A 24,861-nucleotide genomic window follows, 5' to 3' on the forward strand; every position below is an offset into this window, starting at 1 on the left:
AGATGAGGCATTGCGTTATGTTACATTTTGGTGAATTTAGGAGAAATCTACAGACACATTCAGTCAAATAAACTCCTTATTGTGGATTTTGCATAAAAGTAGAAGTATTATGTATAATAATAATAATAATAATAATACCTGAGATGCATGTAGTGCCTTTCAGGGGACCCAAGGTTGCTTTACAGCAGGAGTAAAACAAACCAAAACCGAAACAGTCGGACAGACAAAACAACAAAATTAATTAGGGGCCGAAAGCCTTGGCAAACAGATGGGACTCGAGGGCCCTTTTTAAAGGCGTCAAGCGTAAAATAAGAAGTGTTATGTATGACAAATGCATTACATACATGTTTCCATGTAAAGCCTCATGTTTTTTGTATGTGTCTTTCTGCAGATCACGCTGCACACTGGTCTGCCCATCCCTGATTTCTACACCACTGGGGAGGCAGATCCGGCCAACTCGGTCTGCTGAACACTGACCGCGGCGGGGGGAAACCTCTCCAGGATTTCCCAGGGTTCATCCTGCCTGTCAGTAACTATACCCCCCCCCCTCCTCTCTGTAGGAGGCCCAAAGCCATGCCTTTATCATGCATAAACCTTGGACACTTGGACAAACTGCAGCTCTGAAATGCACCGTGCTTTGAAATCTGTTCTGTCGAGTTACAGTTAGTTAGAAAATCCTGTTTCAAAATGTGCAGTGATCATAATAACCGGTTAAAGGTCTCCTATTATACTGCTTTTCATCAATATATTACAGCTCTCAGATATATACAAAACATGTCTCTTAAGTGTTTGGCTCCAAACACCAAACAGATCATTGCTGCATTACCCATAATCCCCTCTGTTTCAGCTCTGTTTCCAAAGTGCTGAATCTCTGTCTGTTACTTTAGATGAAGATAAGGAGCCCCTCCCCACGCCCCTCTGAGAGACATTTGGTTACAAAGAACACAATGGTGCTCTAGGAGGAGATCCAGGTGATAAGGGGGGGGGGGGGGTTACCTTGGTTGCTGATTGGCTAATGGTTACACAAGACAACACATCGTTATGACATCATAAAGTGTCCAAAATCTGATCAGCTCGTTTCAGACAGGTTTTTATAGAAATGGATCAAAAAGAGAGAGAATCTTTGTTCCTGAAACTTTCAGAGTCTCTTTCCACAGAGGGGACACATGTTGATGTAGAAGAGACATGAAGAAGAGGGGACACATGTTGATGTAGAAGAGACATGAAGAAGAGGGGACACATGTTGATGTAGAAGAGACATGGAGAAGAGGGGACACATGTTGATGTAGAAGAGACATGAAGAAGAGGGGACACATGTTGATGTAGAAGAGACATGAAGAAGAGGGGACACATGTTGATGTAGAAGAGACATGAAGAAGAGGGGACACATGTTGATGTAGAGGAGACATGGAGAAGAGGGGACACATGTTGATGTAGAAGAGACATGAAGAAGAGGGGACACATGGTGATGTAGAAGAGACATGGAGAAGAGGGGACACATGTTGATGTAGAAGAGACATGGAGAAGAGGGGACACATGTTGATGTAGAAGAGACATGAAGAAGAGGGGACACATGTTGATGTTGAAGAGACATGAAGAAGAGGGGACACATGTTGATGTTGAAGAGACATGAAGAAGAGGGGACACATGTTGATGTAGAAGAGACATGAAGAAGAGGGGACACATGTTGATGTAGAAGAGACATGAAGAAGAGGGGACACATGTTGATGTGGAAGAGACATGAAGAAGTGGATTTTGCATAATAGGTGACCTTTAAAGCAATATAAGATATGTTGGACATTGCTCCCATTTGCTTTCTTGCCAAGTGTTAGATGAGAATATTGACATCTGATTTGGTCGCGACTCTTTTCATTATATATTACCCTTCAGATTATTTTCCAGATTGCTTCAGAAAATATTAACAAATGTGCATCCCAGGTTCCAGAGTTCAAGTAGATATGATACATATTCAAAGATATTCAGTTTAATAAAAGCAGCAAATAATCCAAATAAGAAAAGCTAAAAACAGCAATGGCCTACGCTTTTAATCAAATATCACAATATATGATATTTTAATCATTAAGTCTGTACTATAAATATGAAGTTACAGTTGGCAGTAAATATGGTAGCTTTGGATTTTTCTAAAATACTTTAAAGTTTTAGAGTTGCTGGTTGGAGCATTTATTAACTTTGGTGTATTGCTGCAATGATCCCTGGGAGATCCGCATCACAGTCATATCCGCATCCGTGCACACGAGGCGCTTCTCTTAGTGGCTTAGCTTCTGTATCGTCTGTAATGAACTACAGGAGGGATTTTGTTGGTGTAATGATCATGTGTTGTAAATGATGATGAAGCTCTTTCAATAAGGTGCTACAGCGCCGCGCTACATTCTGCTTTTTTTCTACTGTAGGTGACTAAATCCTGGTAGTTTTGTAATACTGTTACTGAAACGCAGAGAGGTTTATAGCTAAATAAGTTATTGATGTTGAGTTTTTTCAATGAGAATTTATCATTGTTCCTTTATTTAATGTATAGTTATTACAGAAAGGGAAGAATCTTAATGTTGTCGCTTTAAAAAATGTGGTTTGTAATTTGTTCTCAAACTGATTATGCCCCGCTGAAGCAAACAGGAAAGGGAACGATGTACTGGACGTTGTTTTTGGCAACAGCCTCCTCAACAAGAAACAATATGGAGCAATGCAAAGTCATGCTTAGCACAAATACAGGAAGCTATACTAGCTAGGGAATGTTAGCTTTCTAGCCAGCTGTTGCCAAAAGTGTGGCTCTCGTAACTTCAATTGGAATTATCTTTGAACACCCTGTGGTTAGACTTGTCGTGCGGACCTGACTTCTGGGTGTCATGAACAACATTTGGTGCCAACTAAACAAGTACATTTTGAGATGTTTAACAGAACAAGGGACATCTTTGCTAGATATTTATGGTATTTGTACTTTTCAATAATGCAAAAAGTGCCAAAATGTACGATAATTTAACCGTTATGTGACACTTGAATTGGCAGATTATCTAATCTTCTACTGTATGTCTCATTTAAATTAAATAACAGAGGGAAAAATAATGATCCTACGTCTGTGTTTCGTAATTTTTTCTCATGTCCCTCTATCCCAGGGCTGTCAAACTCAAATACCGATTAAGAAATCGGTACTAGTCGAGGGCCGGACTGGTTCAATGTGTATTGAATGAATGTATTGCACATATTAAACCTGGAACTAACAAATAGTTAAAGTATTGCCTATAAAAACAACATTACAAAATCAGTTGCATTCATTTCTTATGGCTCTATCTGCAGCTTTTCCGGAGTCATTTCTTATGATTACATTTTCCCACAGGCCAACAACAGCTTCAAAAAAACTATTTCCCTCAAAGAAAAAACCAAACATGCCCTGTTGTCATGAGAGAAAGTACAGAAGGAAACATCCATGTAAACTCAGTGTGCTGCTCTGTGATGCTAGTTCAGATACTTGGCATCTCATCTCGGGGGCAAGGTCATCAATGTTTGGGCTCAGGCTCTGAGCGGAGGAGACCCTCAGGATGGAGTGAAGGTGTGCGTGCAATATAGCGGCGGGCCAGATCTAATAGTAATCAAGCATTATCCTGCGGGCCGAAATTAAATCCACCAAGGGCCTGATTTGGCCCCCGGGCCTTGAGTTTGACACATGTGCCCTATCATATCCTCTAAGTGGGTTGATTTGTCGGTGTCCTTTAAATAAACAAAACACTATTACGCCTATTTCTTCGTTATCTAGCAGTGCTGCCTGCAGTTGCTGCTAATGGAAAATACAGAGCAATGAGAAAAGTCTGTAGGGCTCATCCTCTGGGAACCATGAATATCTGTGCTAAATGTCTTAGGAATCCATCCAATAGTTGTTGAGATAATTCTGCATGAATGTGGGGACCTGAATTCAAAATGTCCCGAGGTCAGGTTGAGGCAACAGATTCCCCGGTACATCCTCTTCCTGAACATGTCCAGCATACACATTAAAATGCTTTCCTGTGTTTAAGCTTCATGGGCGTGCCTTTCCCCTCTTCAATACCCAAAAGATTTATGGAAACTTTGCTAATAAATAAATCATTGCTTCAGCAGAGGAACTGTAACATCTGTGATGCCTGACTTCACCTGCTGCTATTTTTCTATCGGCATTGAGGAGCAAATAACCGTGTTTGTTATGGACATAATATCCCCAGTCAGGTGTCTTTCTTAACTTTATAAATCCTCTAGCATTTTTATTTTATCTCCCCAGGATAAATATCGATTGTAAAGCAGAATATATCATTTTCAGTATACGTGCATGTGTGCAAACTGCAGTGCTCAGAAAGCTGCACGGCCTTTTAAGCCTTGATTTATGCATCGTAGGTCGGGCCTTTTCTCCGGACGTAAATATAACGGAAATACAAAAGCAGCCATTATCACAACATTACACAACCTCAGAATCCAGGAATAACAAATTGGCTTTAATTCAGATAATTAAAGGGATTCATATGATTATTAACACAAATGATCTTCGCCTGGAACATTTTCTGTGTGGACTAGTTATATTTTTGACTGAAATAACAAATGTGTGTTCCTGTTCTGAACATAAGAGGGCGCTGATGTTTAAAAGGTGTGTGATTGTAACGTTTATTATTTCAAAGCAGCCAAAAACACTTCAAAGATATTAAACATAGACCTGGGGATTATTTAAACTTCAAACTTTTATGAATTATTAAAAAACGTGCACACAGTCGCTGGGCGACACTGGGTGTTATATATCCAAATGTACGTGTGTGTGTGTGTGTGTGTGTGTGTGTGTGTGTGAGAGATAATGTGTGTGTTGCATTATAACCTCATTTAATTGATTATTTTTGCTGTTTGATGCCAGGTGGAATGTGATCACTGGATATTTGTAATTTACAGTGATACAGGAATATGTCTACAGAGAGTATTATGAATATAAAATGTTAAAAACATTGTTATTATTTGATTTGTACACAGTATGATTATTATGATTATATGTCTATCATTACTGCTATTATGATGATGATGATGATGATGATGATGATGATGATGATGATGATGATGATGATGATGATGATGATGATGATGATGATGATGATGAAGTGTAAAATGAGCTGCTGTGTTCTTTTGTATGTGTGAATATTCAATAAATAGGTGTCGACGAAGTTTGATGTTTCCTGGAATATTTTTTATATATATTTGTCTGTTTTAATGTTTTTATATTTAATTGTCTTAGCAGTGAATCAAAGTATATATTTAAAGTGATCTCCTTTTAAAGAGGCCCTCTTTTTTTTTACTTCTGGAACATAATGACAACTATACACTTGTGCTCCTATTGGCTAGCGCTCCAACACATTGTACGTGGTAGGCTAAGGGGCGGGACATCTCTAAGGTGTTGACCAATCACAACAGAGCCGGCCAGCTAACCAATCGGAGCAGACTGGGCTCTGGTTTCAGACAGAGGGTGAAAAGAGAAATCTGCCTTGTTTGTTATTATAAATTAAATGTATTATTATTTTAGTTTTTATAAAAACCTGCACTTTTTACATATTTTCTGTCTTAAGATTGACCTAAAACAGAAATGTCAAGGTACAACTTTTCGAAAATCCTGCAAAAAGACAGCAAATAGAAAATAAATACAAACAAAATATATTTCTCACGGACATAGCATTTCAAATGATATCCGCTGTTTGTGTTTGTTTTGGAGGCTGGCATCCTATTATTCTAACATGCGTATCCTACTCTGTGTTTTACTCTGGTGCAATGCATTCCAGATTTGTAAGAGGTGAAGTGTCATTTAAGGTCACGTGTTGCTAACTTTGGCTGTTTGTTTCTCCTGAATTCACCAACAGTTAGCATTACATAATGCCTTGTAAGCATATTTAAACACAACATGTTAGCCTGTTTTAGCGTTTGCAGACCATGATGCAGTAAAACCTATGGAACAAACCACAGGAGAGGGAACACCACAACAAGCAGAACAAGGGCCTCTTTGAAGAGTAAAGAGAATAGAAAAAGCAAGTTTAAATGGAATAGAAGAAGTAGAAAACACTGTTCTGTATTCTGTAAGGTAATATTTAGATTTAAAAGACACCAGAAACAGAAACGTGTTCAGCTTTGATTCATAAGCTTTAAACTGAGTATGTTTAGTATGCAAACACTTTATCTGTAGTGCAACAACTCTATTATCACCTTTAATGTACTAAACCTAAGAACATATCTTGAATGAAAGCACCTTATTGTTTGCACATCAGAAACTCTGCACACACTTTCTCTTCCTGTTGTGATCCTGCAGTGTGTGTGTTGCGGAGGAAACCCCTCCCCCTGCAGCCACCAATCAGCAGCAGCAGCAGGTGGAGCCTCCAGCTTAAAGAACCTCCACCATGTTACCTTCTCTCTGCAGAGCCTCCCAGCACACACCCCAGCCTCAGCATGGCCACCCCGCTCACAGACCAAGAGAAGAGGAAGCAGATCAGCATCAGGGGCATCGTGGGAGTGGAGAATGTGGCGGAGCTGAAGAAGGGCTTCAACAGACACCTGCACTTCACCCTGGTGAAGGACAGGAACATCGCCACTCCCCGGGACTACTACTTCGCCCTGGCCCACACCGTCAGGGATCACCTGGTGGGCCGCTGGATCCGGACCCAGCAGTTCTACTACGAGGCCGACCCCAAGGTAAAGCTGGGGATGTAAAGTCCACTAATGCATCAGGGTAGGATTCCCAAGCTGCAAAGAAAAGTATGTTTTAACAGCTTGGAGACCCTTGAAAGTGTGAAATCCTGAGACTAGGCTGTCATGTAGGTGTGTCCTATTACAATAGTTTTTGTTATAAGAACAACTCATTTTGTGTCTTGCGATTCACCTCGACCACAAATATACATTTAAATGTAGAAGAAAAAACGACCAAAAAGTGATCAGAACAAGACATAGAACTGAACTAAAACAAACAAAAGAGTATGTTTTGTATATGTTTGAGACCCTTAAATATCATGGAGGTGTCTCCTGTTAAAATATTTGATCAAACGGAGAGAAGTATTTTGTATTCTTGTAATTTAAAAACAAATGTTCCATGTAACGATTCACCACGACCACAAAGAGACATTTAAATGGACCCAGACTGTGTTGTAGGTATGTCACATCAAAGGGTGCGATTAAGGACAGAAGTCAGGCAGAACATGCACTGGTTGATTTTGACATTTGTAGATGTTTAGCCTAAATTAAATGTTCCATCTTTACCTCAATCACAAAGACAAATGGTTTTGACATCTGAAATTGTGAAATCAGTTTCACAATTTCAAAAAAATTACACGTTACAGTAATTAAGTAATTATGATGAAGTATGACTACGAAGAGACATGACACATAGATGCAATTCAAACACAGAGATGCAAAACAGCCAAAGATAGCTGCAACACCTCTGCAGAGAGACACCAAATGACTGTAAAGAAACGAGTATACAGAGACATAAAGTGTCTTTGGGTTAGGGTTAGTACAAACTAAATATTTTTCTTCTCACTTGCATCTAAAAGTCTCCCGGCATCATTGTTTGCATTTGTTTTGGAAGCATGTATTCATAGCAAAGAGCATTCTGCATGTTTATTCAAAAACATTATTATGGATGGACGCCATCTTGTGCGATGTTTCCTGCTGCTGAAAACATTCCAGATTTGAAGAGTTTCTAGGTCATTGCTTCCTGTTTACACAATCAGGAAAATGTTTGCTTCCTTGTTCCAGTTTTGCTGCAACACTCCCACTGCATTTCCCTGCAACCTACCTTATTTTTGGTATGTGCATGCATGGTAACATGAAGTGTTTTGTTTGAGCAGAGGGTGTATTACCTGTCTCTGGAGTTCTACATGGGCCGGACGCTGCAGAACACCATGATCAACCTTGGGCTGCAGAACGCCTGCGACGAGGCCATCTACCAGGTCAGAGAACACCAAAACAGCCACAAACACACACTTTAAAGGTCCCCTCTTATACTGTTTACAGAACATGTCTCTGAACTGTTTGGCTGAAGCACCAACCAGGTCATTGCAGCATCCCATAATCCCCTCTGTTTCAGCCCTGTTTCAAAAGTGCTAATTCTCTGTCTGTTACTTTAGATGAAAATAAGGAGCCCCTCCCCTCTGAGAGATATTTGGTTACAAAGAACTCAATGGGCGCTTTCACACCGCAGTACTTTTCCCACAAAGGTTCATCAGAACTCTTTAGTTCTCATGAACCAAGTACAGATCGCGTTCACACCGGAATAAGTCCCTGGGGGAGGATTAGGCAAATGAAGCCGCTGACGTCACTTCTTCTTCTGCTTTGGGTTTACTGGCAGGCCGCAAACCAATTCACGGCGTATACTGCCACCCAAAGTCCGAAAGCTGCCGGAGGTCCCCGGAGTTGGGGACTGGCTTTCAGAGTAAATCGCCAGAACGCCGACACCTCCTCATCTCCACGCACCATGTTTTCTTTTGTGTTGCCATAAGTTAGTCTCTCTGCGTTTGTGCGCTGAGCTAATGCTAATGCTAATAATGCTAATGGGAGGATAATAAAATGGCGACTTCACAAAACTTTTTGGGAGTTTTACGGGGCGTGGTTTGCAATCCGCCCAGCCAATCAGAAATAGCTATCTTTTTCTCCCACGAAAGTACCTGCTCTCAAGCAGGCACGGAAAAGGGGGTAAAAAGGTTCTCATTAACTCATTTTAGTTACAGCTCTTTTGGCGTGAACGCGACATTTCGGAACTATATCGGAACTAAAGTGGGAAAAGTACTGCGGTGTGAACGCGCATAATGGTGCTCTAGGAGGTGATAAGGTGGGGCTGGGGTTACGTCGGTTGCTGATTGGCTAATGGTTACTCAAGCCAAACAAATCGTGATGACATCATAAAGTGGTCAAAATCTGATCAGCTCATTTTCAGACAGGTTTTTATAGAAATGGATCAGGACAAAAAGAGAGAGAATATTTTTTCCTGAAACTTTCAGAATCTCTTTACACAGAGCGCAAATGTATTTTTCACAATAGGTGACCTTTAAAATATGCAATGACTCTGCTGCTCTCCATGTCTACCTGTTTTTGCATAAACGTTTTAAAAGTTGTTTTTCTGTCCCTGCAGCTGGGGCTGGACATGGAGGAGCTGGAGGAGATGGAGGAGGACGCAGGGCTGGGGAACGGAGGCCTGGGCCGACTCGCAGGTAATCAAACCAACATTTTATTTGATCTCAACTCCTCTGAAACAGTTCAATGAAAAGACAAAGAAAGTCAAGTTATTTGTTTTGAACAATAAGGCCATTCAAACTCAAACAGTCAGGCATAACACTTTTTTTTTTTTACATTTGGCATTTTGAGAATTAGGCCTTCATTAAACATTTAAACAAGGCAATTCAAAGTGTTTTACAGACACATGTGAAATATTGCAAAAGAAAAACTAATAATACTAACTAAATAATTAAATACTTAAAATATCTTGTAATTCTTGTATTACAATATTAAAGTGTCCTACTGCTTTTAAACATGTTACCTGTGGTTCAACAACACTCGTGTATAACTTCTAAATGTATCATCAATCATTTAGAATCTGTAATATATTTTAATATCAATTTGTAATTTTGTATTGTATAATAATTCTCATGTTAAATGTTTGTATTGTTTTACATATTTGAAATGAATCTAATCGAATAAAATACAAACAAATATTTTGCACTCGTCCTCTGTTGCACGTTTAAAGCAGCCGCAGACATGTTGCAACAGAATGTGTAGAGGAGCTTTACTTAATCAGTTAACTGCCATTGTGTGTTCTTCATTCTTTTATGTATACTTACAGTATAAAGTGTTTTCTCCACAGCGTGTTTCCTGGACTCCATGGCCACTTTGGGGCTCGCAGCGTACGGTTACGGTATCCGGTACGAGTACGGCATCTTCAACCAGAAGATCAAGGACGGCTGGCAGGTAACTGCAGAGAAACTGTAACTGATGAAGAGCTTAAGATCACTGCAGGATGATCACAACTGGTCTTTACTAATCACAACATTTCTTATGGCATCAAAGAGGAAGACATTACAATTTCATTTAAATTAACACACACATACATTTCTGACGCTAAAATAAAGGATGAGAGAAAAGTGCATCAAAAGCCTGGATACAAACCATGACATCGACAAAGACATGAATAGTTAACAGTGCTGCACTTCAGTTATATGCAAACACTCAGTTGGCTACAGTCCTTCTGTAGGCAAAACAATTGTTCAGATTTCATTACATTCAAAATAATTCAAATGACCCCAGTTTAGTCTCTTTAGTGAAGCACTTGTGAAATTATTTTAAATATATTTTATTGAAGAGAGCTGAACCCAGAAGGCAAAGCTCTCCGTCTACCGGGCCATTTTCGTTCCTACCCTCACCTATGGTCATGAAGGATGGGTCAAGACGGAAAGAATGAGATCGCGGATACAAGCGGCCGGGATGGGTTTTCTCCGCAGGGTGACTGGCGTCTCCCTTAGCCCGTCCACACGGCGGCATGCGTTGAAGCCTCAACGCTTCTGCCCATTCACTTTGAATGGGGTGACGTCACGCTTTGCCGAACTGGGGGGAGATTGATGGGATTGGTTGTTGTTCGAGCTTCGGACACTCCCGCCGGCAAGCTTCAACGCACGCCGCCGTGCGGTCGGCGTGCGGGAAAGGAACGTCTGCTGGAACTGCTACCTCCGCGACCCGACCACGGATAAGATGGATGGATATTTTATTGAGCATTAAAATTACAAAATATACAATGACAGAATAAGAAAGGTACAGAAACATAATGCTCACTTTAGGAAGAAGATGTTTTTATTCTTATGCAAGTTGAGGATAATTTCAGTATATGGTCTTTATAAATGTTGTATCTATTGCATTCTTTTAATGAATGAAGCAGATGAGAATAGAGTCAACCTTTTGGGAATACATCTAACTACTAGTGTGGCATACAGTATAGTGCATATACTGAACGTTTGACTTTATTTTTTACATTTCAAAGTCAACTTTATTGTCAATCTTTCAGTTTGTGTGTACAGAACCGAAATACCGTTTCCCACAATCCCGAATACAATAACAAAGATATATATAAAAAAATATATATATCCACACACAATCAGACACATTTGTACATATTCACACATTAAGACATAAATACAATCACAACAATCAATATAAAATAACAGTCGCTTCAATAACTTTGATAAATGTGCATTAGTGCATGTCTCATTGACATAAGAAGAAAATATCTAAAGTATTCTCACTTTTTCCAGAAATGATGTCAAAACGTTGAGAGTAAATCAAAAACTCCCAGCATAAAAGATCAAATTGATACTATTCTTGCAACACAACATTTAAATTATCCTTCTCTTATATGTCCGCCTTACTTTATTTTTCCAAACATTATCAGCTCTAAATTACCTTTTTTAAAACACATTCTTTATGAACTCAGTTTCCTGAAATAACCAGATTCAACCCTTTCTTATCTCTGACTGTGAAAACGCTCTTGCTGCAGGAGTCGGAGTGGCTCGAGGCCAAAGTAGAAATGAATTACATCACATGAAAGATAATCATTGACGTCCTCCACAGACTGCAGTGGTGCTTCAGTGGTGCTGCGGTTTTAGATGAAGAAAACAAAAAAAATATTGCGTATTTTATGATAAGAGATTCTCAAACTAAAGGCCTTTGCCCTTTTTAATCCTGCTGGCTGTTTGCTGTTCATCCCACAGAGTAAACACGCACCATGAACTAGATTTAAACTCGCTGTTTTCTCACCAGAGGATGGATTTACACGTTAAATCCTGCTGCTAGTGGAGAGTAAAAGTAGAAAGTAAGTGGGTGCTTTAATTGTATCCGATCTAATTATTGATCTCATATAGCATTATAACAACTTATGAAACATGTTTGTGACCTCAAAGCGCTGTGTGCAGAGGTCAGATTAGTTTTAGTGGCTTGCTCAATTCTTCTTTCTCTCTGAAGTCCAATATGTTATGTCATAATAAAGCTTTTCAGAGGACACATGACTATGAGCACAAACCACCCCAAAGAGAGAAGCTAAACATGAAGATAAAAAAAAAAGACTAACCATAATCAGACATAAAATTACTAGAAAGGTAAATCATTTAAAAATAGACATAAAATGACTACTACTTAGATATTTTATTTAAGTGTATTTGAAGTGTACTAAGTATTATGTTCTTAACCTGTATTTAAATCGGGCTTTATAATTATTTGAGTAACCGACATCATGTAAGTGTATTTCAAGTGTACTATTTATTGAGCTGTACTTAAATCAGGTTTTAAAATAGTTTGACTGACCGAGATCATGCAATGTTATTATTTGTTTATTGATTGTTATGAACCTGCCTGAGGACCACAGATGGAAATTAGCCATTAGCTATAATCTGGCATCTCTTCTCATTGCTGAGATTAATGTTTTTGTATGCATGGTCCTTCTATAAATAAATACAAAGGGATATAAAATAAATACAAAGGGATATAAAATGACCGAAAGAGACATAATTAACTATAAAGTTACATAAACAACAAAAAAGAGACACAAATTAACTATGAAGAGACATGGAATAACTAAAATGGACATAACACAACTAGAAAGAGGTTTTAAGGAGACATGAATTGACTAAAAAGAGTAAATCAGCCACAATTGGAAACAAAGTTACTACAAAGAGACATCAATCCAATAAAAAGAGACAAGAAATGTGGTGCATTTTATTCTGCATATGGACCTCATAACATCAAATGTACTTGATAAATCACAGGTGCTGTGTGTCAGAGGTCAGATAAGTGCTGGTGTCTTGCTCAACACTTCTTCTCTCTCTGGACGTTTTATCGTATAACAGCTGTTTACCTTTGCCCTGTGTGACCTGTGCAGGTGGAGGAGGCCGATGATTGGCTGAGGCACGGGAACCCCTGGGAGAAAGCCCGCCCCGAGTACATGCTGCCCGTCCACTTCTACGGACACGTGGAAGAGACCAAAGACGGGTCCAAATGGGTCGACACTCAGGTACTCAGACGCAAAACAACAACATCAACAAATCTATAAAGAGATTACTTTGAGACTCGCTATGACCATGTGACGGGGAAAAACAATACGATGCAGAAGGATAAGAACATTATGTAAAACAGCAAAATAACATCAAAGAGACCAACAACAACTACAAAGCTTCTCAAAATGATGTTGCATAATGATTTTAGGGAGATGTTAATTGTCTACAGCACACGTGTCAAACTCAAGGCCCGGGGGCCAAATCAGGCCCTTGGTGGATTTAATGTCAGCCTGAAGGATAACTTCTAATTACTATTAGATCCGCCGGTATATTGCACGCACACCTTCACTCCATCCTGAGGGTCTCCTCAGCTCAGAGCCTGAGCCCAAACATTGATGAACTTGCACCCAAGATGAGATGCCAAGTATCTGAGCTAGCATCCCAGAGCAGCACACGGAGTTTAATGGATGTTTCCTTCTGCACTTTCTCTCTCACGACAGCAGGGCATGTTTGGTTTGTTCTTTGAGGAAGATAGTTTTGTTGAAGCTGTTGTTGGCCTGTGGGAAAATGTAATCATAAGAAATGACTCTGGAAAAGCTGCAGATAGAGCCATGAGAAATGAATGCAACTGATTATTTAATGTTGTTTTTATAGGCAATAATTTAAGTTTTGTTAGTTCCATGTTTAATGTGTGCAATAAGTTCATTTCAATACGTTTTGCAATAAACATTGAACCAGTCCGGCCCTCGACTAGTACCCATTTTTTAACTTTGGCGCACTGTGTATTTGAGTTTGACACCTGGTCTACAGAGTGACACAAAACGACAAAGTGAACGCCTATGAGAAGTGGCCATACTACGAATGAATGATACAAAAAGATAACAGATCACAGATGCAGAACAATTTAAAAGAGACTTCAAACCATCTCAAAGACACAATATGACATGTCATTTCTATGTCGGAGTTACTTTTGGCTATTTAAATTAAATGGACAAATCTATTTATTTATACTACTTTATTTCAACGTAATTTTCCAGTTGTATTATGAATATAAATCAGGATGTCTTAAAGCATGTCTCCTCTCTTCCATCTTCCCTACCCATGCCTCTGGGTGAGATTACAGAGACTTTATTTCCTGCCTGTGTTTGTGCAGGTGGTTCTGGCGATGCCGTACGACACACCCATCCCCGGGTACATGAACAACACGGTGAACACCATGAGGCTGTGGTCCGCAAAGGCGCCCAACGACTTCAACCTCAAGGACTGTGAGTGCACAGGGTTTACACTATTTCTGATGTAAACCAACTTTTGCAAAACAGTGATTTCAACAAGAAAGAAGGACACTGCTGCAACTCGGGCACGTTGCATAGAAACGTCTGTGTTGCTCAAAGGTTCAGTTTTCTTCTCCTGTAGACTTTAATATGCACTTCAGATTATAAGCACCTGAAGGCAGCATCTCCCTGGTCCAATGGGATCTCTCCATTTGATTTTGGATTGGTGTCAAACAAACATTTATGATACTTACACATTTTGTTCACCAGGATAATGTCCACATATTAACACCACTGTATGATTTCTGAAGAAAAAGCTAACGTTAGGCTATAAAGGAACTACAGCATGGTCACATGACTTCACGTCTCCCCCGCTAAGCTAAAGGATGCTAATGTTGGGCTATAAAGGAACTACAGCACGGTCACATGACTTCATGTCTCCCCGCTAAGCTAAAGGCAGCTAATGTTGGGCTATAAAGGAACTACAGCACGGTCACATGACTTCATGTCACCACCGCTAAGCTAAAGGAGGCTAATGTTGGGCTATAAAGGAACTACAGCACGGTCACATGACTTCACGTCACCACCGCTAAGCTAAAGGCAGCTAATGTTGGGCGTGATGATATTTAGTCGTCTCATTTAGACACTTGTTATCAACCAACGTTTTTGAAATCACCAGTGGGGTATTTACTGATGTATTTTTACCAAAAACAAATCCAGTAAACTATTGACATCCAGACCAGGGGACAGGAAGTGATAAAGTGCTGACTCATGTAAGGTGTATATAAGGACACATTCCTGCACCACTTTTGTTGTCAAGGTAACTAAAATGGTCTTCCCCTGTCTGCAGTTAATGTTGGAGATTACATCGAGGCGGTTCTGGACAGAAATCTGGCGGAGAACATCTCCCGTGTTCTTTACCCCAATGATAATGTGAGTTCAATATGTTGATGTATTTGCAGAAAGTGCATAATACAGTACATGTTGAAGTGGTACTACTAAACTCTGTGTTTTATATATTTTGTAGTTCTTTGAAGGGAAGGAGCTGCGTCTGAAGCAGGAGTATTTTGTGGTGGCGGCGACACTGCAGGACATCATCCGACGCTTCAAGACCACGAAGAAGGGATCGCCTGGACGGACTTCCTTCGAGAGCTTCCCCGACAAAGTAAGCTGCAAAATCAGTTATCAGTTAAATATCTGACCACAATTTCCCTCATTCTATTTACATTTTAATTATTGCAACTATTAACCACATTTCTATAATAGATATATATATTGGTATCCTATGTGTATACATTATATTGTTTATTCGATAGATACTATATATTTTGTTTTGCCTTGTCACCATGCTGCTGCTGTAACAAAACAATTACCAATTAAAAAATCATAAAGTGTATCTAATTTACTCTAATCTAAATTGTGAGAGGTGTGCTGGAGGAAAGTGCACTCTTGAAAACAATGAGAAACTCCCACACACACTGTTTAAAAAAACCTACTGATGAAATATTTATTTACACAACTCCTGCACCACACCGGCGAACTGAAGGTTGTGCAATTGCGTTTTTTCAGTGTGAGAAACTCTGCTGATATAACGGTGTGATATTGTGAAAAGGTGTGGCTCATCTTATGCAATTTTTGTCTTTAATTAAAAAAAAGATCAGATATTAATCCTTAAATGGGCATTCAATATTTTGGAAACTGTAATGATTGCTATTTTCTACATTACAGCCATTTTACACTAACTACACCAATATTACACATTAATAAACCCCTATTGCACAGTTATCACACCAGGATTACACCTACAGATCAGACTCAAATGGGTGTGTCCCAGTCAAAGGCCCAGCGGATGCCAGTGGCTGGAGGTGTTGCCAAATTGCTAGAGGGCGTTGCCCAATTTCCCCATTTGTTCAATTACAGGATTTAACCATGAGATTGCGCTTCATTCACAAAATACACAAAGACAACTGGGTGTTGTAGAACTTAGTCTGTTTCAATGTTTGCAGCTCTGCAGTTGTGTTTGCTGATACTGTAGCATTTAATCACTTATTTGTTACTGTATGGTTTTCACAAGCTACTATAATGAAAAAACATCAATATTTTAGATTTAGTTTTCTTTATGCAGTATATTTCTTGTAATATTGTTGGTGTTTTTACACCGTACAGTAGATTGAAGTAAATCAACTTATACCTTAAGATAAGATCGACCTTTATTAATCCCGTGGGGAAATTCAGTAGTTCAAACGGCAACAGGGTGAGAGTGAAAAACAGGATAGCACAGATGCACACAGATTAATGAAATCAAAAATAAGATGAGCGATAAAAATAATAATAATGAGAAACTATGAAATGAATAAAACTAAAATGTAATTATTGTATTATTAAGTAATATCATACATTAACCCCATTATAGCAGATGCCACATTGAATGGATGAACACATATATGCATCAATAATTACAACAGAGTATTTTTAAATACAAGTAAAATACTTATATGTATTTAATATTAACCCTTTGGAGTCGACCGTCACGCCGGCGTGATCAGATCACATGACCTGTTCAAGCCGGTGCCGCATAAAATCAACAGTCCGGACAACATTGCCGTGTGTTTCTGTCGAAAGTACTGGCTTGAAACTATAGCCCAGTCTTTGTTTCATACATCTGTATATTACTCCCATAATACACTGTAATTAAACGGTTATTACACCCATTTTACACATGGAAACACCCTGTAAATGAATGTATCCCCCAGGAAACGGAAACCATTTAAGGTCCCACAGCAGCTCCTTTACTCCTCATTTATAGGAGGTAAAATAAATAAAAACGTTATTATGATTATTTTGTGGTTTCCAGGTCGCTGTCCAGCTGAACGACACTCATCCGGCCATGGCCATCCCTGAGCTCATGAGGATCTTTGTGGACATCGAGAAGCTGGACTGGGACACGGTGAGTCAGATTTGATAAATGTGAAAATATTGAATTATTAAATAAAACGTGTGGAGTGATAAGACTTTATTTATTTCACACAGAAAATATGCATTATTTTATGGTTTTGAACATACAGTAAATTCAATTTTTTTTTTGAAATATTTCATGTAATAACAGTTTATTTTATTTATTGCGTTTCTCAATTTAAATGTTATGTATCCCCCTTGATATTTCCACATTTGTATTAACTGCGTCATCCTTGTTTACGGCACTCTTATGACTCCATACTTGCAAAGTTAAGGTGTATTATTTAATAAGTGTAAAATGATTTCTGCAGGCATGGAGCCTGACCCAGCGGACCTTCGCCTACACCAACCACACGGTGCTGCCCGAGGCTCTGGAGCGCTGGCCCGTGGAGCTGCTGGAGAAGCTGCTGCCCCGACATCTGCAGATCATCTACCGCATCAACCAGCTGCACCTCGACGTACGGACACAACAAACACAACAATGGCATGCTTTTAAAGGAAACCAAGTTAAAATGTTTTTTATTTGGAGATCACTATTTGATGTCTGCATCAAGTGGACAAATTGTAAATGTGACAAAATATGCAAACGGAGATTTAACACGTACACTTATTTAATGGTTTGCATCTGCAGATCATTAAACACATCGATCCACCTCGATGCACAGGTTCAGCCACCGCAAACAGAGTGTTAACCCTTCTGTGAGACATACATGTGATACTTTAAAGGTGTGTGTGTTCCTGCAGAGGATTGCCACCCTGTACCCAGAAAACATGTACAAACTGAGGAAGATGTCTCTGATCGAAGAGGACGGCTGTAAGAGGGTGAACATGGCCCACCTGTGCATCGTGGGATCGCACACCGTCAACGGAGTCGCCGAGATACACTCCAACATCATCAAGACGGACGTGTAAGACACACACACTCTTGAAAACACATGTAGCTTTTTTTTTTCAAGTACAGACACCCATGTTTAAAAATACTCCAAAAAAAGTAGTACTGACTAAACTTCTTTACTCAAGTACAAGTAAAGAAGTATTGTCTTCGAAATGTACTGAAGTAAAAAGTACCCATAACTTTGTCCTTGGGCAGGACACATTTTCTGTATTCACTGTTACATGTCTGATATGTGTAATGTGTAAAGCGTTTTGAGCATTCGGAAAAGTGCTCTAATAAATGTAATGAAACGTAGATTAAAACCAAAGTAACCAGCCTGTTTCGAAGAATGTTGATTATTACACTCTGAACTAGTTGAAACCTGGAGCTACAGGAGGGCTCTTCAGAATTGATTGTGGCATCTCAACCGTGTGGTCAGATCGTGGCCCGGGACATGTCTTGTGAATTCTCCGGCCGAAGCTCCAAATAAACCGGCGGTGTTTGCCATCAAAGCTCCAGCTCTCCTCGTGTCTCTCGGAGTCCTGACTCCCATTGCTTCAGAAGTTTCCCCCACACCAATTATTGATATACATTTTAATAAGACGGGACCCAATATAGATACTTGTGGGACACCATTTTCGATATTTAAAAATGGTCTCCAATAAGTCGCAAGTGTCCCTATTTATACAAACCGATGAAACACAGTAAGCAACCTCCCTTCCCGTTTCTCTCCCACAGTTTCCGTGACTTCAGTGAAATGGAGCCGCAGAAGTTCCAGAACAAAACGAACGGCATCACGCCGCGCCGCTGGCTTCTGCTCTGCAACCCCGGGCTGGCCGAGCTCATCGCTGAGGTCTGTTTGAAATATAAACATTCAAAAGATTCAACATGTATATTTTCTACTTGTTTATTTCTTTTAATTTTCATTGTACAATGCCATGTCTTTTTATGCTGCTGCAACACAAACATTTCCCAAATTGGGATCAATAAAGGACTTATCTTATCTTTTGTATAAATACAAATCATCGAGGCACCTGTCTTTTGATTAAATCAAGTGCTGAACAATTTTTGAAATCTATATAGAAATAATAATTTAAGAAAAGTCCCAAAAAATAGACTCGTATAAAATACATGTGGAAATCACAAAATATAAAAATATTATAATAAGAATTTCCATTTATTTTCTTATATATTTAAAGTGTTTATATATATATATATATATTTTTAAATACACTCTTTGCTTGAAATAACCTTTTTGCATTTTGTTTCTTTTAATTTTTTCCTTTATAGATTTTATATACTTTTTTTTATTTATTCCTCTTTATATAGAAAAAGCATTGCAGAGTCTTTTGTGGTAATAACGGTAATAAATGAGGTGGAGTATATTAAACACTTATTGTTGTGGTGTCTAATTGTTTACAGGTGATTGGGGAGGATTATGTGAAGGACCTCTATCAGCTGAAGAAGCTCTTAGAGTTTGTTGATGATGCCGCTCTGATCCGGGACATCTCCAGAGTCAAACAGGTAACTGAGCACTTCTTTTATTGAAGTACTGCACTAAATTGAAAACCTACTTTATACCTATATTCAACCTCATTTCAAAGGGATTTTAAATAATAACCAAACCACACAATAGGTTCATTTCTAGACATCATTGTCAAAAGATCAAACCAGTCGCTCCAAAACAATTGTTGGCTTTCAAATGAGCTGTTGGCAGTTCCAGAGCCACATTTTAACTTAGTTGCATTGCAAAGAGTTTCAATCATCCAATATTCAAAGTATTTATTTTATCAGACTGTACAGAAAGTGTCCCAACAAAAGGAACGGTTAAGTACTGTGTACATAAGCCTAAGAAAGATGGTGCATTAATAGATTTAGAAGCTGTTTCTGATATGAAAGTAGTTTAACGGTGTTGATAGATTGCAGAAATAACTCTTGGTGGTTCCTCTTTTGTTAGCCTACTTATTGCATGATGTTGCCATACACACAGAGGGCAGGCTTGGTTGTAAATGTCCTGTTGCACCATGAAAACATGCATTTCAACAGTGCCTTCCTGTAGCCGTCTCATTCTGCACACCATTGCATGCATAGACATCACACCCATCATTGCATCTTGCAGATGTAATGTCAGTACGTGTCAGGACTCTGATTCAGTTGTTTCACATCAGTCATCAACTGCCAAGTCACGTACTTCTGCTTCTCTCTCAGGACAACAAGGTGAAGTTCGCTCAGTACCTGGAGAAGGAGTACCGGGTGAAGATCAACCCGTCCTCCATTTTTGACGTCCACGTGAAAAGGATCCACGAGTACAAGCGGCAGCTGCTCAACTGCCTGCACATCATCGCCATGTACAACCGTACGTGCAGAAACACGTTAATAACACCCAGTCTGACCACTGCTCTAAAACAAGTCAAAACAGAGAGTGAGATGCAGCTGACTTTAGATCAAGTGTGGGAATTTTCCATGCATTGTGACAAACAGGAAATCAGTTTTTACACAACATGCAATTTACTTTATTGCTCACTTTCCCTGCAACAAAATACTTTCCTTGCTTGGGAATATTCCCCAGTGGCGGTTCTAGACCAATTTGACTGGGGGACCAGTTATTTTCTGAGGGGGGCACAATAAATGCAGGATGAAAAAGAGAACTAGACAGTATGAAGTAATTGCGTATAAGAAAACAATGCAATACAGAGTTACTGGCATTTGTTTCAGATATATCTTATAGTTATTACTGTTAGCTTCAGCTTAAGTTATAGTGCAATGTTTGCACTAACACCATATCATATTTATATAAAAATAAATAAAATAAAGTCAATGAACAGTTACATCTCTACTTTACATCTAGAATTACACGGATACAATAGTGTAACTCACCTTCAATTATCGTGGTAGTCTCTCGAAACGTAGGTTTCAATCAGTCTTTCTTGGATGCAACAGCCTCTGATGATCCGAGATGAAAAGAGTTTGTTTTTCGCGCTCTTCAGCCGGACAGTGAAAGTGAGTGCACCGCTCTAATGGGTCCTGAGTGCACCGCTCTAATGGGTCCGACTAGAATGACTAATAACGTTAGTTCCGCCTATTCCGTCAGTCAATAAATCGTGTAATATATCATACATCTTTTTTCACTTTTTTCACTTTTCATTTTTAGGGGGGCCACAGGGGGGTCAGAGGTCAGTGTTAGGGGGGCACTGCCCCCCCTAGAACCGCCCTTGATATTCCCCTTAATCATTTATACAGTGCTTTCATTAAGAAGGGCCAGTCAGTGTCCGTAAGTTGCATAAAAGAACAGCAAAATATAACATAAGGACAGATCTATCACAAACGAGAGTTTACGGTCTTGCTTGCTTAAGCTTAAGCTACACGTCGACATTAGCATGCTGAATTAATAATAATAGTAGTTTCCGTGCAGTCACCTGAATGTGACAAACAGGAAATCTGTTCTGTGCAACATGCATGTTTTTTAATGCATAATTTCCTTGCAGCAAAAAACGTTCCTTACTTGGAATACTCCAAGCTATTATTGCTAGTTCAGTCATTCATCACAAAGAGGTCAGTGTCCTTACATTGCGTAAAAGAACAACGGAATATAAAAATCATTAGGACAAAGGTTTACAGTCTTGCTACCAGTGGTGCTTTGAGCTAAATGCTAGTATGTGCATGCTAACATGCTCAAATAATGTTTGCAATGTTTACCATCTTAGATAAGCATGCTAATAGAAAACAACACAAGGTACAGTTAAGGATGATTGTTATGTCGTTAATTAAGAAGGTTGTCATATGTTGTTCTACCTGATGTATCTAATATATAGACTCGTATTGCACTATTCCACTTTTTCTCACTTTAAAAAAGAAAATATTTTTCTTTTTGTATTACTTTTAATATAGTATATTTTAATATTGTCTGCTTATCTGTATTGTGTTGCATTGTTGGAGAAGTCTGTGACCTAAGATTTTCAACGACATAATTACTCGTGTTGTGTTGAAATATAGCAACAAAAATCCTAAATTGATTATTGAATTCCTAACCCATTGCCTAATTTGCAAAGAGGTAACACTTTAATGAGTTTATAGTTCTACATATTCACTGTTAAATGTTTTGTTTCTGTCTCTTAAGGCATCAGAATGAAGCCTAATGCCCACTTTGTCCCGCGGACTGTGATCATCGGGGGGAAGGTATCCCAGCATGCACCTCAAATGTTGAAAAGTAAAGAAAGGTGTGATGGTTCAGAGTAACAGTGAGTGTCTTCCTCTCCTCCCCTGCAGGCGGCCCCCGGGTACCACATGGCGAAGATGATCATCCGCCTCATCACGTCGGTGGCGGAGGTCGTGAACAACGACCCGGTGGTGGGGAGCAAGCTGAAGGTCATCTTCCTGGAGAACTACCGCGTGTCTCTGGCTGAGAAAGGTAACCAAACAACTTTATTATCATTAAAACATGCACAAGGGTGGTTTTAAATACACCTGCTCCTGGTGGGAGGGGGGTGGGGGTGGAATCATTTTAATATTTATTTGTATGATTTAATATGATTCCAACATAATAAGAGAAACTTGGAAAAATCTGTTAATTCGACTTAAACTCGTTTTCCCTAAAAAGCATTTTATAACCTTTTTTGTGCGATATGATTTTATTAAGTTCATACATTTATTCTTATGATTAATTATATTATTCTAACACTTAAACACAAACGTGCACGGGCTAAATTCACATTTGAAGGCTTACATTTAAAAGAAAAAGATTAAACTATTTTATTTCCTTACTAAATATAGATCCCATATTTTTTTACAAAGCATTTTATTCAACAAGTGCTATGAGGATGTAAAGAGAATTACAGCAAAATATTCATTTTGAGAAAGTAGTTTTATTATATGATGTGTTTTTGGAGAAGATCACCCACCCTCCCTTAATGTGAATGTATCTTCTCCTTCTTAATCTGAAACACTAAATCCCCTCTGTCTGACATTGAGCTCCTACAGGTCAAACCTAATGAAGAACACTTTAATTATAATAATATTTCCTGTGCTCCTCCGCAGTGATCCCGGCCACCGACCTGTCACAGCAGATCTCCACGGCGGGCACCGAGGCGTCGGGCACCGGGAACATGAAGTTCATGCTGAACGGTGCTCTGACCATCGGCACCATGGACGGAGCCAACGTGGAGATGGCGGAGGAGGCGGGCGAGGAGAACCTGTTCATCTTCGGCATGAGGGTGCAGGACGTGGCCGACATGGACCAGAAGGGGTGACTGGTTTTATAAAATAATTGTATATGGTCAAAAGAAATATGTTTGCACATTTTATATACTCAAATTTTACCATTATTTTTTTTATTTAAGTATCCTTTTTTCATCCTATTCTTCTTTATTTAACAGTAGTTTTTTGCACATATTAAACTTACCCTCTACGTCATTGCACTTTAAAAAAATAAGGAATATAATTTCATTTTAAAAAAGATTGCAGTTTCTTTGCACACTTGTCTCATTTATCTTATAACCTTTTGTTATTTATTTTAATAACAGTACTTTTTGCACCTAATAACTCTTCCTTATTCAATTTAAATACTTATATTTATTTTTTTTATTCATTATTATTCATAGTATTTTTTTAATTCACATATTATAACTAGCATTTTACCTTATGGTATTATAACTGCAGCTGTTTTGCACTCGTAAAAGCAACACAGTGGTGCAGTTAAATGCGGAACACATGTGGGTTGAAGTGCATATCTTTATCGATACTAACTTATGTTATGATTATGTTTAGGTACGATGCGATGTCGTACTACAAGAGGATCCCGGAGCTGAAGCAGGTGATGGATCAGATCACCAGCGGGTTCTTCTGCCCCAAAAACCCAGACCTGTTCAAAGAAGTCACCGACATGCTCTTCAAATACGACCGGTGAGAAACACTCGCATGTCCTTTCATTTGAGTTCCTAGTGTCTTGTGATGAACCCTTTTAGACTTCAGACTTAATGTATGTATTCCCTCTGTGTCTCTCCTCAGGTTCAAGGTGTTTGCAGACTTTGAGGACTACATGAAGGCTCAGGAGAAAGTCAGCAAACTGTACCAGGTGACATTTACCTCTGACACACACACCTGTGTTTTAGAAAGCATAAAACAATACAAGATGGGACTATAGAACAAGTAACAAGTTTAAAATGATCACGCAGGAAGCAACACATCATAAATAAAACAAAAATTGTAATTTCATTCTTAAAAATACTTTCTTAATAAAAATGGCAAGATTAAGATGTTCAATCAGGAAGAAAAATAATCCTAAAGATTAAAAAAACATAATTGTAATTTAATTAAAAATGATATTTAATTATTTATAACATTTAATTTTCTTCATGTAATAATTATTGATTATTTTTATGAATTATTTTGTTGTTGTTGTCCGTAACAGAACCCTAAGGAGTGGACGAAGATGGTGATCCGAAACATCGCGGCCACGGGGAAGTTCTCCAGCGACCGCACCATCAAGGAGTACGCCACCGAGGTGTGGGGGGTGCAGCCCACCGACCTGAAGATCCCCCCCCCAAACGAGCCGCGGGAGGCCGTGGTGGAAAAGGCCGAAGCTCTGAGGAAGATGTGAGGCCGCCGCTGCGTTTAGACATTAACTTTTCTGTCTTTAAAGCTGTTATTATTCAATTTCTCACTAATCCTCTTCCAATAACTGTGGGTGTTTTAAAAAATCTTGTTATTGTCAAAGCACAGAAACTACGGAAGCCTTGCAGGG

General features: G+C 39.0%; 2 protein-coding genes across 5 annotated transcripts in view; both read left to right on the forward strand.

The window, feature by feature from the left end:
- Positions 1 to 5,180, forward strand: part of trim9 (tripartite motif containing 9) — a 49,917-nt gene extending 44,737 nt beyond the window's left edge. For all 4 annotated transcript variants that reach the window (XM_034110972.2, XM_034110970.2, XM_034110974.2 and 1 more), the window contains one exon: positions 392 to 5,180. In XM_034110972.2, the coding sequence (XP_033966863.1) occupies positions 392 to 469 (78 nt within the window). In that variant the 3' untranslated portion in view covers positions 470 to 5,180. The remainder of the gene's footprint in view (positions 1 to 391) is intronic.
- Positions 5,181 to 6,399: 1,219 nt separating this feature from the next.
- Positions 6,400 to 24,815, forward strand: pygl (phosphorylase, glycogen, liver). Its single transcript, XM_034111042.2, has 20 exons — positions 6,400 to 6,690; positions 7,842 to 7,943; positions 9,122 to 9,200; positions 9,851 to 9,954; positions 12,908 to 13,039; positions 14,176 to 14,287; positions 15,144 to 15,226; positions 15,321 to 15,458; positions 17,148 to 17,240; positions 17,560 to 17,706; positions 17,993 to 18,156; positions 18,861 to 18,975; positions 19,545 to 19,646; positions 20,331 to 20,478; positions 22,240 to 22,298; positions 22,389 to 22,530; positions 23,157 to 23,364; positions 23,886 to 24,020; positions 24,126 to 24,192; positions 24,529 to 24,815. The coding sequence occupies exons 1-20, from the start codon at positions 6,448 to 6,450 to the stop codon at positions 24,715 to 24,717; spliced, it is 2,562 nt and encodes an 853-aa protein (XP_033966933.1). The 5' UTR covers positions 6,400 to 6,447; the 3' UTR covers positions 24,718 to 24,815.
- Positions 24,816 to 24,861: the final 46 nt, after the last annotated feature.

Source organism: Pseudochaenichthys georgianus, chromosome 22 (genome assembly GCF_902827115.2).
Source record: "Pseudochaenichthys georgianus chromosome 22, fPseGeo1.2, whole genome shotgun sequence".
Lineage (NCBI taxonomy): Eukaryota > Metazoa > Chordata > Actinopteri > Perciformes > Channichthyidae > Pseudochaenichthys > Pseudochaenichthys georgianus.